This window comes from Monodelphis domestica, chromosome 6, assembly GCF_027887165.1.
Source record: "Monodelphis domestica isolate mMonDom1 chromosome 6, mMonDom1.pri, whole genome shotgun sequence".
Classification (NCBI taxonomy): Eukaryota; Metazoa; Chordata; class Mammalia; order Didelphimorphia; family Didelphidae; genus Monodelphis; species Monodelphis domestica.
In genome coordinates this window covers 251,492,039-251,507,719 of record NC_077232.1, presented here as the reverse complement: position 1 = coordinate 251,507,719, position 15,681 = coordinate 251,492,039, and the positions used below count along the sequence as shown (strand labels likewise).

Here is a 15,681-nt window from a genome sequence, read left to right as displayed (position 1 = left end):
AACACCCAGGGATTTTTAAATTATAAGCTAAATTGGTTCTAAAGATAGCATCATTACAAAGCAGCACCTGGGTTAGTTTGAAACTCTCATCAGCTCACTGTATAACGGGTTGATTTTTATTATCTTAGTACCATAAACTTGAGTTGTGCTTGGAAGAAATGTAAAAGGAGAAATCCATCTTTGGTTGATATCATTTAAATTTGCTGTGAGTCATTCTGCATTATAAGATTTAGACATCTGGATGCTTAAAGGCTTAAAGAACATCATGAGTATTTGACAAATGAATGAGACAGAGACAAACATGCTTGGGTCATGCTTCACAATGATTAACAAGAAATTTAGCAGAAGGGAGCCAGGAAGTTATTTGATTACCTTTGGCCCAGGAAGTCCATGGGGTCCCTGAAAGTAAAGAAGAAATTTCTGATTAAGATTTGGACCTCTATTTGTCATTGGTAATCAGTAAAAACTTATTAAATAGACACTCCAATATAACAGCAACAATGCACTTGTTTGGGGGTATGGTTAGGGAAAGAACATTGGATTAGATTTTTTGGATGACTTCTTGAGGTCTCTATCAGAACCTGAAATTCCATCAGAATAAAATTCCCATGAATAAAATCACTTATCATTGGAGAAAAATGTGCCTGGGTATAGATAAAGAAAGGAGAGATTTAAGAAAGTATTTTCTAATTGTTATTTTTGTGTATCTGTTTCATGTATCAACACTAGGATGTAAACTCCTTGAGAGCAGGGAATGGTTACTAATTACATTTATTTTCCACAGTGCCTAACACTGTGCCTTGTATATACTTCAATAATTCAGTTCATTGACATGGACACTTTCTGGCAACACTGCAGATTTGAAACCATTGATACCTTCTTAACCCACTTGATTTGTATCTATGTTCTTCTATAAATCCATGAGTATATCCAAAATTTAAGAGGCCTTTTGGTTAAATGAATGAATGCATAAAGTATTTATTAAGAAATTATTACATATAAACTATGTGCTAGGGATGTAAATAGAAAATGAAGGGGCTCCCTGTTCTCAAAGAGCTCACATTCTAAGGATGGAAACAACACAGAGGGAAGATTTCAGCAGTTAGATAGAAAAGTCTCCTTTGGGGACCATCAGGATAGCGCTTGGGTTGTCTTTGAATTGTCTCTCACTCTTACATGTCTAGACCACCTCACCTAATTCTGTAGCCATTCATTTATTCAATATCTGTTAAAACACTTGTATGCAAGTAATATGATGCCCATCATCTATCACTCCATTGTCCTTTGGGTCACCTGCAATTATGATTTTCTGGAAATTGTGTTTTTCCATATTCTGCAATTATATACTACGATCAGGAGAAAACTAATAGTTATTTTAAAAAATCTCTCTCTCTTCCTCTCCTCTCCTCTCCTCTTTTCTTCTCTCTCTATCTGTCTGTCTCTGTCTGTCTCTGTCTGTCTGTCTGTCTGTCTCCCTCCCTCCCTCCCCCCCATCTCTCCATCTCTCCATCTTCCCATCTTGAAATCATTGGAAATGCCACTCAACTTCCCAAATACAATCTTACCCAGTTCCTTTCTTCTTTAATGGATCTAGTTTCCCATTCATCTTCAATGTCTATCCAAGATACATGTACTGATGGACTATCATTAAACTATATACTATAATCTGAATAATGAATATTTTCCATTCTATTTTTCTTCATAAATTTTTAGCATGTTCTTTCTCATTAAAGAGGTCCTGTAATATTCTGAGGTTTGGTGACAACCTATGGAAGACTTTACCCTCTAGAGGGAATCTTTCCTCCATTTGAAATCTACAAAATAGCTCCTCCATGATAAAGCAGAACACTTTTGATGACCAGAGGATTGAGAATTAAGTTATTTTAGAGTTTACCTATATCTAGGACTTTTATATAATCATAAGACATTCATATTTGCTATATGACTGGAAGAGTCTTTAAGACTTTGTTTTAGTGAATCAAATTTTTTTTTGCATCCAATAGAAACAAACACAGTAGGATTTGTATCTCTCCATCAATTGTGTAATTATAAAGATATGTATAAATTTTAAAGATTTTTAGACATGGACATAAATACATCTGCAAATGCCTGCCTATCCCCCTTTCATATTTTCTTCATGGATACCTTCTTCAAGATGCATTTTCTAATTCTTCATCAGGGCTTTATAAATGTTCAATTTTACTTTACATTCCCTTCTATTTACATTGCATTTCGGTTTTCTGGTTCTGCTTACTTTACTCTGAACCAATTTATATGTCCTTTTTCATTTTTTTCTGAATTGTGATTCATAAGCTTTCACAAAGATGAATGTTTTATAGAGTTGGAAAAGTAGGCATATGGATTAGTAGTCATTGATGTTTTCTTGATCATTTTTTTGGGAATAAAAATATAATTTGTGTTTTAGTATTATTTACCATTTACAATGGTTTGGGATCTTTCCTTCTTTGAAAAAATCAACCCATTTTCCAAAATTATATAACCTCTAGCATGTACTTCCTCTCTGTATGAGTTGTCTCATTGAGTTATGTTTCCTTTATTTTTCTCAGGTGCCATTTCTACTTCTTCAAATAATGAGTTGATTACTGAGGTATAATCAAATGATTAATGACTCTAGTTTTGGTGGTTCCTTTGCTTTTGATACTGAGACCTAGGTGGTAGAGAAATAATGGAATATCTGTTCCATTTTTCTTCTATTTGTTGTCCCTCTTCTATTTGGTAGGTATTCTGGCTTAGTTGGATTTCACACAACTATAATCAATGGCAATAAGAAATATCATTTCTTGGTCGTCTCACCCTGAGAGGCTTATGTAGAATATAAACAAAGATTACTAAAATTTGTGCTTCAGAATTGGTTGCAAAGGATGAAGCAGTACAGGAATCTTATGAAGAACATGACAACATGTTAAAAGCTAAGTTAATAAGCTTTGAGTCTTCAATGCAAAGGTCCAAGACAGTGAAAAATATGAGAAAAAAAATCGTTCAAGATTAAGAAAGAAAAAAGGCTCAAGCTTTATACTTGCATATTATTTTTTTTCCTTTGAGAAGGGATTCAAAGGGCATTGGACACAAGCAATACCAAATGACATCCCAAAAAGGAAACTGACTATCTTAACTGACAGATAATGACTGGTTCCTATTTCAAAACCAAGTACAAATTTATTTGTAAATTTACTTTTTCTACAATTACATGTAAAAGCAGTTTTCAACATTTTTTTAAACCCTTACTTTCTGTCTTAGAATCACTACTGTGTACTGCTTCCAAGGCAGAAGAGTGGTAAGGGCTAGGCAATGGGGGTTAAGTGACTTGCCCAGGGTCACACAGCTGGGAAGTGTCTGAAACCACATTTGAATCCAAGGCCTCCCATCTCTGAGACTGGCACTCAATCCACTGAGTAACCTTGTTGCCCCTCTAGTTTCCAACATTTTAAGAAGAATTTTGGGTCTCAAATCTCCCTTTCCCTAAAGTTAAGCAATTTGGGATGCTGAATGTAATATAGCACATGAAATTTGATCTATTCTCACAAACCATTTATACTGAAAAGGGAGAAAGTAAAGGTATTGACTTTGACTGTCATTATCTCTTACAGAAAATTTAATGTAAATCAGTCACTTGAAAAATGTTAAAAGAGATAGGAACTATTTGACTAGATCTACATTATAGGTGAAGACACCTGAGAACAAAGAACAACACTAGTTTGGGATAGAAAAGTTATTATGGAAGGGGATGATGGTATATTCCTGATGGAATTACCTCATTAAAAACAAGCAGGAAAATATAAAAGAGGGGAAATTTGAACATAATAAGGACTCATTTTTTTGTTGTTGTTGAACTGTTTAAATGAATTGAATATCTGAAAAATGACTTACTGTACATCTATGTGCTGAAAACTGGTATATAGTTTTCCTTTTTCTTCAAAAAAGGTTGTCTCCAAACCTTGGTGCAATTTTAAGCTATTAAAACTATCCAAGCTTTAAAGGACATTAAACCTTTTCTAGATGTGTGTGTCCATGTGACCTCTGATGGAATGGAAGCCAAAAGAACAACCATCCAAAAGTTAAATGGTGAGATATTGTCAGTAAGGGAATTGGGGTGGGCAAAAGGTCATCTCGAGATGATGTGGAACATGTGAAAAAGATTGGGAAGTCGGGAGTAGAAAGAAATCTAGAATCTTGGGCCCTTGTGCATTCACCAATAAATTTATTAACCTGCAGGGACCTACAGGAAGAACTATTAGTCTCTGTCTAACTCTCTGCCCCATTCCCTCCCCACCCCCCAAGAAAGGTAGAATTTGGGCAAAGTGCAGGCAAAATGCTGTCAATGGCTCAGTGATGATATGTTAAAGGATCCATCCAGCTAATCACTTACTAGAATGATCCCACAAGTGAACAGATTGGGTTGCAAAATAACATAATGTAGGGAAATTGATAAGAATTCCAGAGAAACAAGTGGACAAAACTGTGCCCTTTGAGTTCTAATTTTGCTTTTAATAAATACCTCAAAGGACTTTCTTTAGAACATTGGAAGAGATAAATATAATGTTTGCACATGAAATTCTAAGAGAAAAAATTTTGCAAGCTCTGAGATAGTGCATGAATATGTGTTAGGTTTTTTTAAAATTACATCACTATGTTCCCTTGAGACAGATAACTGATAAACATTTTTCTGGAAACGTGTTGTTGGTTTATCAGAAATTGTCTTCACCTTTAACTTGGCTAGAGAGTGTTTCACAAGAGCCATTACTAAGAATAGATGAACAGGATACAGTATCATCTCATTTCCTCTTGTTAGAGCTTTAGAAGGGAGTGATGAAGTGCCAACATCATATTACTGGGCTTAATGGGCTAGTAACTGGTGCCCGAAGAAAGCATGTGGACGTGTCGCCCGCAGCAGAATGGAAGGGGGAATTTATGAGTTGGAGCCACAGGGGCTGCTGCTACAGCTTAGGACTCAGATCCTTGCAATTATTTTCTCAGCCTCTTCTTTATTTAGTCAAACATTTATTAAGCTCCTACTATGTGCCAGGCACTGAGCTGAGCACTGGAACTTAGTAGAGAGGAAAAGAGGTCATAGTTTATCACATAATACAGATATTATGTGATCAACTGTGGCCACTTTTATGTATATTTATATTTATGTGTGTGTTTCTCCCCCTTAAGTTCATTTGTTAAACATTCCCCAACACCCCCAATAGTGTTCATATAGATAAATATAAATTTATAACTTGTATTTTTATTTAATTAATATTATTATTATTCTAATAAAATAAACATATAATTATATACAAACATATATAATGTGTGGTATTATATATGTTTATGCATATATATGTTTATACATATATAACACTTACATATTATATGTTTGTATATTTTATATATAAATATGTTTATATTTACATATAATATGTAATACATATAATATACTTACATATAATATGTTTATATATATAATGAGAGATTCTATCTATTGAGTAATTGTGGAGATATATTTAATTTTCTACATTGCTTGTCTTGCTGAAGACTTTAAAAAATGCAATTGTATGTTAAGTCTATTTACAACAGAAAGCAATTATGTTCTATAAATCAAAACCCTTGAGAAACTTTATCTGGTGTCCAGGATTTCATTAATATCAAATTGTTGAAGATGAGGAGAAGCTACTCTCAGGGGTGTAACAACTGGCTCCCTGGGGAAACAACAGCAACTTCTCCATCATGCTTTAAAGTTGAATAAGTATTATTAACTTTTCTCCCTCACTTTCTTAAGACTAGATAATCAATTAAACAATGCATCAAGCCCTAATTTCTGATTCCTGAGGTTTAAATTCTTACACTGAAGCTTTAATAATCAGTTCATCTCAAAGTAGTTGGTGCTAGTTCCAGTAGACCTTTGAACTTCCCTCTTCTCTCTTCACAAGGATTCTATTTTCTCCTTCAGAGTTATTAACTAAGTCATACATTTGTATGAGAGAAAGATATCATCATAAATTTTTGTAGCTCAAAAAACCAACTTAATTTCTTTTTTCATGTTTCTTGGTGAATAAAATAAATGTGATTCTCTCTGGTCAACAAAATGAGCCCAGCTGTGCTGAGGGTCTTAATTTTGCTCTCTCTAGTTACAGTTTATAAATAAAATATTAGTTGCTGAAGCAAATGGAGACTTACCATGGGACCTGGTGGGCCATGGGGGCCTGGTGGTCCTGGTGGGCCAATGATCTGCAAATTAAAAATAAAATGTGCTTATTTCTTTCATATAAGATAAGTTAGACTAAATCCCTCCAGTTTGATGCTCTCATTTTTACGATAGGAAGAAGGTCCTTGCAAGAAAGCAATGTATTAATCTCTCTTTGTTTCAGAATCCTTCCATCAAATACCAATTGATCCAAAAAAGGAAGCAACCAATTATTAAGAAATATCATAAATGCTACAGCTACTGCTATATTTTCAATATTCCAATGAGCAAAAACATGACTCTAGAGAAAATTGAAATATGTTCTGCATTCAGAATTCTACCCTCAAGCAGTGATGGAAAGCCATTGATTTTCTCCTTGGAGTTAGACAGCCCTCTGAAAAATCACTTCCAACCTGTTCTCCTGAGACACCCATTGTATAAGGCTGACAGAAATTTCCTCTGCAGTTTGACACACCAAGACATTAGCAGTTCCTACAGTTGTTAAACCATCTGGTGCAGGGCTGGACTCAGTAAACGGAAGACTTGTTTTCCAGTGTTTTATGGACAACTACAGAAATATAACCGCAAGGAACTTACAGAAGGTCCCTGAGGTCCCGGTAAACCAGAGTCTCCTTTTTCTCCTTTCATGCCATTGGCACCCTACAAAGAAGATGAAGAAAAAAAAGTCATTATCCCCAAGAAACTGGGTACATTTGGGTTAAATAGCAATTACTATCATAATGTACTTCAGACATATTTTACTTATTTTGAGAAGCATCATAGTCATATCTTCTTCTCCTCTCTCTGTTTAAACAACTTGTTAAAACTTCCAAGTTTTCTTGGTATACATAAGTCCAAAGATATATAGGAGAAAGAGACTTGATTTTTATCTTTTACTCAAAATTTACTGTTTCTTTAAATCACAAGCGACCACCTCACCTCCTTGACTTCCCAATGAATTAAATATATTTGCAGACTTGGTTACACATTTTTGTTGTTGTTTATTTTGGCTAGAAGCTAATCTTTTTAATTTAACACTCCCCTGTGGGACTATGTGCCAGGTTCTGCCTGCCAAGTGCTGTGGACATAAATAGCCTTTCCTTGAGAAGCTTCCCTTCTACTGGAAACTTGATTGGAAGCTTCCTTTGCTCCTCTTCCAGATATGTCTTCCAGACAACCATGGCTGTCCCTTGGGGGGTCTCTCTTGGACCCTCTTCTTCTTCCCTGCTTCTTTTGCTGAGCTCATCAGCTCCCATGGATTGATGGTCATCTCTATGCCAATGATTCTCAAAACTACCTATCCTGTCCCTCCATTCTCATAGCTCCAGCTTCCTTGCAGGCATTTCAAACTGGATGGGTGTCCAATAGGCACATTTTTTCAGCCCTTATTTTCTGTCTTAGTAACAACTGTAAGAAAGAAGGGCAAGGGCCAGACAAACAGTACGAAAGAACTAAACTCATTATCTTTCACCCCAAACTCTCCTCCCTTCTTAACTCCCCTAATACTATCAAGAGTAACACTACCCTCTTAGTTCCTCAGACTTACAAGCCAGGCATCACCCTCAACTTGTCCTCATCTTTCACCCAGTTCTCCTTCTATCTAATCTGTTGCCAAGACATTGCAGTCACCAAGGTTTCCAATATCTCTCAAATAATCCTCCTCTCCTCTGTTACTGCCACCATTTTGGTTCAGACTCTCCTCACAAAGAAAAAAAAAGCCTGCTGGTGGGTCTGCCTGCTTAAAGGCTCTCTCCAGCCTCTTAGGAGCTGGCCAGATCATGCCACACAATACCCTCTATCATCACTCAATAAATTTTATTGTCTCCCTATTACCTCTAGGATCAAAGACAAAATCCTTTGGCATGCACAGCCCTTCATAATCTATACCTCACAACCCCTTTTTAGTCTTCTTAAACCTTATTCAGTATCACTCTTTAATCCAGAGCAAATGACCTTCCTACTGTCTCTGCTCCAGACATTTTCTCCAGTTGTTTCCCATGTCTGAAATGTTCTCCCTTACCATCCCCGCATGCTAGCTTTCCTGACTTCCATCAAGCCCCAACTCAAACTCCATCTTTTACAGGGAACCTTTCCCAATTCCTCTTAATTCTAGTGCATTTCCTCTTAATTGTTTCCTATTTATCAGGTTTATCATCTCTGAATATAATTATTTCATGATTGTCTCCCCCATTAGACTGTAATCTCTGTGAGGACAGGGACTGCCTTTTGCCTTTTCTGGTACCTCCAGAGCTTAGCACTGTGCCTGGCACATAGTAGGTACTTTATAACTGATGGATATAAAAACCTCCATAAAATCCCATCAGTGGTAGGTACTCCATTATTAATTGCACAGTACATTACATATAAATTTGTAGGAAAAGTAGCTGTATAATTGAAGTTTGTAGAAAGACTTGTCTCCAGTTTTTCCTGTGAAATGCTTGTTGAATTGGCAGGGGGTGATTTGGGTAAAATCCTTTACATCAGAAGGATTTGATGTGTAATTAATAAGGATTTTACCCAAATCATCTCTGCTAATTTAACAAGCATTTTATAGGGAAAATTGGAGAGAAATCTTTCTACAAACTTCAATTATGCATCTACTTTTCCTACAAATTAGCATATATAAATTCTTAGTAAGGTTTAAAAAAATACTCCCACAATGGAACTTCAAAGTGCTCCGGTTTTTCTCCACTGTTGGATACTTTAAAAAACGAGTTTATTTTATGCCTCTAGTTGACTTCCTGACACCTATTTGTCAAGTTTCTATGGGGACTAATTAACAGGAATGTGGCCAAGCAAGGTTTTTCATTATTTCCTCCAATAAGCATGACTTGGAAAAAATGGTAAGTTGTTTTCTCTGATCAGTCACTTGGATTCCTACAGAAAGCCGGCATCCCACAGTGCTAGTCTAACAGTTAGGAGGACTTGGTTTCACGGTCCACTTAAGAAACTCTAGCTATGAAAGTTTGTTATTTAACCTCCTTGAACTTCCGTTTTCTCATCTGTAAAATGGGGATAATAATAGCATCTATTCACAGAGTTGTTGAGAAGAGCAAGTGAGATAACGGATGTATGGGAAGATGGTTTGCAAGCTTCACAATGCTCTGTAAATGTCAGGATTATTACCATTACAGATGTTGGACAATATGGTCTCATTTTCAGAGCTGGGTCATCAATCAACACTCCCACCCTTCCAACAGAGAAGACCGTGTTGCCCATCCTTGTGATTGTGAAGCTAACAAGTGATCTTTCCTTGTGATGTGATATTTCCTGATCAGGACATCAGGACGTGTGCACACGTACACACACGCACCCCTCTCCAAACCTTTCTAGACATACTCACCGGTAATCCAGGAAGTCCAATTCCTCCCTTTTCACCTGGCTGGCCGGAATCCCCCATGTCTCCCTTTGAGCCTTTAGGACCCTAAAACATATAACAAATCATAGGGCCACCTGTTGGTCCGATCCCGGGTTAGGCAGAGTTCCAGAACAGCTGCCTCCTCAGGCAGGTGAACAAAGACCTTATTTTCCCCTCAATGCTGGAATGATTATCATGATTATGATTATTAACGGTCCTATCCAGACCCCAGTAAAATTGCAGAGGCATGGAATCAGAGAATGTCAGAGCTGGCACAGACTGCAGAGACCATGGAAATCCCCTGCTCTCATTATCCAGGGGAGGAAGCTGGGAGACCCAGAGAGAAGGGGCTTGCCTGGGGTCGTGTGGCTGGCTGCACGGTGCTTGATTACTCCCATTTCTGTAAGCTCAGAAAGCACATCCAAACTGCTTTTCTCAGTGAAAGAGAGTACTTCCCTCATTCTGGGGAAGTAGGAGAGACACAGCATTGGCTGCGAGCAGCCTGTGTCCTCACATGGGACTTCCTCCTTCAAGCTTAGCATTGCGTCTTTATGGAAATAAAGTGCTTAGCTCAGATTTCAACAGTGTAGCTAACATTTATTAGAAAACTGCACAGGGGACTCAGGGCTGACCTGACTGGACAGGGGACTTGGGGCTGACCTGACTGGACAGAGGACTCAGGGTTGGGCCTAACTGGACAGGGGACTTGGGGCTGACCTGACTGGAGAGGGGACTCGGGACTGACCTGACTGGACAGGGGACTTGGGGCTGACCTGACTGGATAGGGGACTCAGGGCTAACCTGACTGGACAGGGGACTCTGGACTGACCTGACTGGACAGGGGACTCGGGACTGACCTGACTGGACAGGGGACTCGGGACTGACCTGACTGGACAGGGGACTCAGGGCTGACCTGACTGGACAGGGGACGCGGGACTGACCTGACTGGACAGGGGACTCAGGGCTAACCTGACTGGACAGGAGACTCTGGACTGACCTGACTGGACAGGGGACTCGGGGCTGACCTGACTGGACAGGGGACTCGGGGCTGACCTGACTGGACAGGGGACTCGGGACTGACCTGACTGGACAGGGGACTCAGGGCTGACCTGACTGGACAGGGGACTCAGGGCTGACCTGACTGGACAGGGGACTCGGGACTGACCTGACTGGACAGGGGACTCAGGGCTGACCTGACTGGACAGAGGACTCGGGACTGACCTGACTGGATAGGGGACTCAGGGCTAACCTGACTGGACAGGGGACTCGGGGCTGACCTGACTGGACAGGGGACTTGGGGCTGACCTGACTGGACAGGGGACTTGGGGCTGACCTGACTGGACAGGGGACTCGGGACTGACCTGACTGGACAGGGGACTCGGGGCTGACCTGACTGGACAGGGGACTTGGGGCTGACCTGACTGGACAGGGGACTTGGGGCTGACCTGACTGGACAGGGGACTTGGGGCTGACCTGACTGGACAGGGGACTCTGGACTGACCTGACTGGACAGGGGACTCGGGGCTGACCTGACTGGACAGGGGACTTGGGGCTGACCTGACTGGACAGGGGACTCAGGGCTAACCTGACTGGACAGGAGACTCAGGGCTGACCTGACTGGACAGGGGACTTGGGGCTGACCTGACTGGACAGGGGACTTGGGGTTGGGCCTGACTGGACAGGGGACTCAGGGAACTTGGGACTGAATTTGTGATTTAAAAATTTTATTTAAACCCTTACCTTCTGACAATATCAATTCTAAGACAGAAGAGCACCAAAGGCTAGGCAATTGGGGTTGTCCAAATGATATGGCAACTAAAACTGAATATAATATTTTATCTTTTTCACTTTGATCTAGTGTCTGCATATTTCATAAGGTTGTTGAAGCCAAATTGAAGATGAAAAGTGTAAAAACATTAATATAAAATTGTTAAACAAGTAGAAAGTGGCATTGATAGCACAGAGAGGAAACATGGTGAAGTGGCAAGAAGACATCATTTTAAATATTATCTCTGATGCTTATTAGCTGTGTGGCCATGGACAAGTTGCTTAATCTCTCTGAACTGAGGTCTCTTCACATGGAAATGGAAATAATAATATCTATTCTGTCTGTCTCACAGAATTATTATGAGATTATTATTTATGGAGATAAATGATGAAGTTTTTTTGCAAACCTTCAAATGCTCCATAAACAGCAACTATTATTTAAAAAATGTTGTAGATGACAATCATTATTATGTTTAATGCTAAAACATCAAATGTTATATTTTCTGAAACCATATGACTAATTTAAAATTATCATTAACATAAAAGATTTTTAAATCATTTGTCAACTTGTGGTGATAAAATAGGTCAGGGACCAATTTTCATGGATCTTAAACTCCTATCCAATAATAAAAATACCAGTAATGATGCATTAAAGCAACAGCATACATGATATATTTGGGATATACCTGTTCTCCATCAACTCCTGGTGTTCCGGGAGATCCTGGCTCACCCTGTTGAAAAGGAAAAGCAACAGTGTTTCCTGGTCTTCATTCATCATTTGCTTTGCTAAGTAACAGCACATTCTATCCCATCAGATGAAATAAATTAGAAGGTTCCAAATCAGATCCAAACAAGAAATTCTGACATCATAGCACATGTCTAACTGGGGGAAAGGGGTGCTTTCTGAAGTAGTCACTTCAGTGCTTGTCTATAGCAGCTAGGACTCAATGCTCCAGTTGTGACAATAGAACTAGGCTAAATGTCTGCAGTTAGAGTAAACTCAGCAAGGGCATCTAAAGGCATGTCAGGCCATGCCCTGCAGCAACAATCTATAAGCCTGAGTTAAGTTCTTTTTATTCTGAAATCCTCTATACTCTCTTGGTTGGAACAAAGTAAAGCATTGAAAATTTTCCAAAGCACAACAAGCAATGCCTCATGAATTTACAGCCTATTTTATTGGCTCATTTTTCTTTTATTTTGAGTCTCTCTCTCTCTCTCTCTCTCTCTCTCTCTCTCTCTCTCTCTCTCTCTCTCTCTCTCTCTCTCTCTCTCTCTCTGTCTCTGTCTCTCTCTCTGTGTCTCTCTCTGTCTCTGTCTCTGTCTCTGTCTCTGTCTCTGTCTCTGTCTCTGTCTCTCCCTCTCCCTCTCCCTCTCCCTGTCTCTCCCCCTCCCCACTTCTGTCTTCTCTCCATTCATGGCCCTGGGAGCTTTGACTTGCTTTATTTCTATCTTCACTTCCCCTTGCTGGTGGCTTCCCATACTGGTGTTAGATTTAGTGCTCTTAGGCCACTGCAGCTCAGAAGTCCTGAGCTCAAACAATCCACCTGGCTCAACCTCCCTAGCAGCAGTGATCAGAGGGTACTCCATTGCCAGAACTGGTACTGCTTTAAACATTGACTGTAAACGGATAACCAGTGTATGTTATGATTTAAGAGTTGACTGTTGGAGGATACAATAACTCAAAGGTTATCTGATTACAAAAGTAAATTTAACATCCTATAACATGCTACTATTTACAGTTCACATTATGGTGGAATTTCTTGATTTACATTATGCCACAAATATAATGATTTATATTTTTTAATTGAAGCTATTAAAATATTAACTTGTACCACAGACACCAGACTAGGATTTATTTAATTTACAAACATCTGGTCATATTTCATTTGGAAAGACAATAAGCCAACAAATTTCTTGAAAGGTCTAATAATTATTGAGGTAGCATTTGTGTGAAAAACATTCCATTAGCAGTACCTACTTTTTATGTTTTAGGGGAGATGCTTTGATGTGCTGTACATATCTGACTCTATTTCATAAAATACCATCTATTAAATTCTATGGACCAGATTCTCTGATAATTATCCACAACTACATACAGTGGCAACCTCATATGAACAACTTTTTAGAGCTCGAGTGATCTGCCAAACAGACTGCTTTTCAGGGAAGTGGGATCTAATTTGTATTTTGTAGAAAGATTTGCTATGATGGAATAAAAAACCACAACATGGAATGATTAAAGTTGCTCTCATTTGTTGAAAAACAAAAGAAAACAAAACTCCAAGTTTTGTGGGCTACAACATACATTTTAAGTTTTCCAGGGCTTATTTGGAAAGGTATGAAATCAAACACATGAAATCCATATGGGGAAAACCATGGTGCTTTCCTCTTTCAGATTTCTTTCTCTGTTAATGTGGCAAAATCTAGTCAAAAACAAATGGCACCAAACATTGGAACAAGATGAACTGGTCGAATCCTACTTTTGCTCAATGTCTAAATGGCACCCAATGCTGTCACTGTGGGCTGGATAATGATTGTTTTTCTAAGCATTTCCCCCTTTAAAGGTTTAAACTCCTGTGTTTACAGGGAAATGGAATCCACATGTATGAATTCATTGACCCTTAACTCACCAGAATATTGTAATTTGATGTTCAAGAATTCAGAGTACTGATTTGCCAAGAAACAAAATACTGAATAAGACCGCAATAATTTAGTTGAGCTCCAAGGTGGGAGTGGGTTCTAAATGTGATCAAATTATGTTTCATTACTGCCAATGCAACATAAAAAATCTTTTTGAAACTGTTGCCTAATAGATGTAAGATATTTAACTATAAATACTATTCCATTTCCTTTCTATCATAACATCATCATAACAGCTCAGGCCATGTGCTGGAATCACACGGCAAATCTGCTTTTAGACACAGAGAGATGGCATCATGACCTTGATGAAGGGAGAATCCAGCAAGTAGAGAGCCTTTAAATGTATAAACAAATACTATATGTTTGAAATTGCTTACATGATCATGTTCAATATAATGACAAGGAGTCACAACCAGAATCTTTTCATTGATATATTTTTTAAAATGTCAGATATAAATAAATGTCAGATTAAATTTCACATGGTGGGGTGGGGCACCTGAGAATTAGTTTCAGGGAATAATTCAATATGGCAACTGGTTTCCCCAAACATAAGAAAGTTATAACATAATTACAAATATTTCTTAACTTTTATGGGGAAATTTTTGATCTGTGTGTATGACAATGTATATTTTTTGTTTTTAAGTAATACAAATGTGGAGCTTTATCTTATATATGATAATATCATCATATATTAATTATGTTAAAATTATAACTTATAATATATTAATTATAATGTAATTGAATATATACACACTAATGCTTCTCAGTTTGAAGGAACAAGAAAACTGGAGAAAGATAGACATAGATTCTCCTTAATTATTCATAAATGTCATTCTGTGCATCTCTCTCTTTCTCTTTCTCCTCCTCTGCCCCCCTTACTCCCTTAAATTCTGTCTTAGAATTAATATTAAGTATCAGTTCCAAGACAGAAGAATGGTAAAGGCTAGGTAACTTGAGGTTAAGAGACTTGCCCAGGGTCACATAGCTAGGAAGTGTCTGAGGTCATGTTTGAACCCAAGATCTCCAGGTCTGGTTCTCTATCCACCGAGCTACCTAGATTGCTCTCATTTCTCATTAAGCATCTTTTTCTTAATTCATAGTATGAAATTAATTTTTTCTCCTTTCTTATTAATGCAGATTCCCTCTTGTTCAATCTTGTCTCAATATAATTTCCCCCAAATAATGGCTATATTTAATCTTCTCTCAATACAATCTTCTTCAAATAATAGCTATTCCTTTACTTTGAATGAGAATCTTATTTTCTTATTTCTTATACTTCCTCACCAAACTCCTTCTTTGTTATCTTGCTTATCCCTCCTGAGTGCTTGCCTCTGTCCTACCCCTGCCTATCCCACCAAAACTACTGCTGTCTTTCAATGATCCTCTCATCTACTTTGGGGAACTGTGCATGGACACAAGTACAGGATGCTAATAGAAACAAGTAAAATAAAATGTAACCTTTGTCCCCTGCAATCCTTGTGGTCCAGGAGGTCCTGGGGGTCCCTAAATGAAGAGAGAAAAATGTATGTTAAAAAGGGGGCTAGGATTAGGTCTGAAACAAATTGAAAACAGATAATACACAAACATTACACACAAAAACATTGTGATAAAACTGATTTATAGCAGGGAATAATCCTACAGGGCATTAACAGATTACTATATTAGGAACATTCTAACTTCATATTTAATGATAAACACAAACATCTAGGTACAATGGGAAACAGCAAAC

The 15,681-nt window shown here is 38.2% G+C and overlaps 1 protein-coding gene across 1 annotated transcript in view; it reads right to left on the bottom strand.

Moving 5' to 3' along the window:
• The window catches only part of COL25A1 (collagen type XXV alpha 1 chain), a 592,248-nt gene that overhangs the window by 45,139 nt on the left and 531,428 nt on the right, over positions 1-15,681 (bottom strand). The window contains exons 25-30 of the mRNA XM_056803096.1: positions 15,411-15,455; positions 12,002-12,046; positions 9,534-9,614; positions 6,788-6,850; positions 6,184-6,234; positions 373-399 (exon numbers count right to left, since the gene is read on the bottom strand). Coding sequence (XP_056659074.1) covers positions 373-399; positions 6,184-6,234; positions 6,788-6,850; positions 9,534-9,614; positions 12,002-12,046; positions 15,411-15,455 — 312 coding nt within the window. The remainder of the gene's footprint in view (positions 1-372; positions 400-6,183; positions 6,235-6,787; positions 6,851-9,533; positions 9,615-12,001; positions 12,047-15,410; positions 15,456-15,681) is intronic.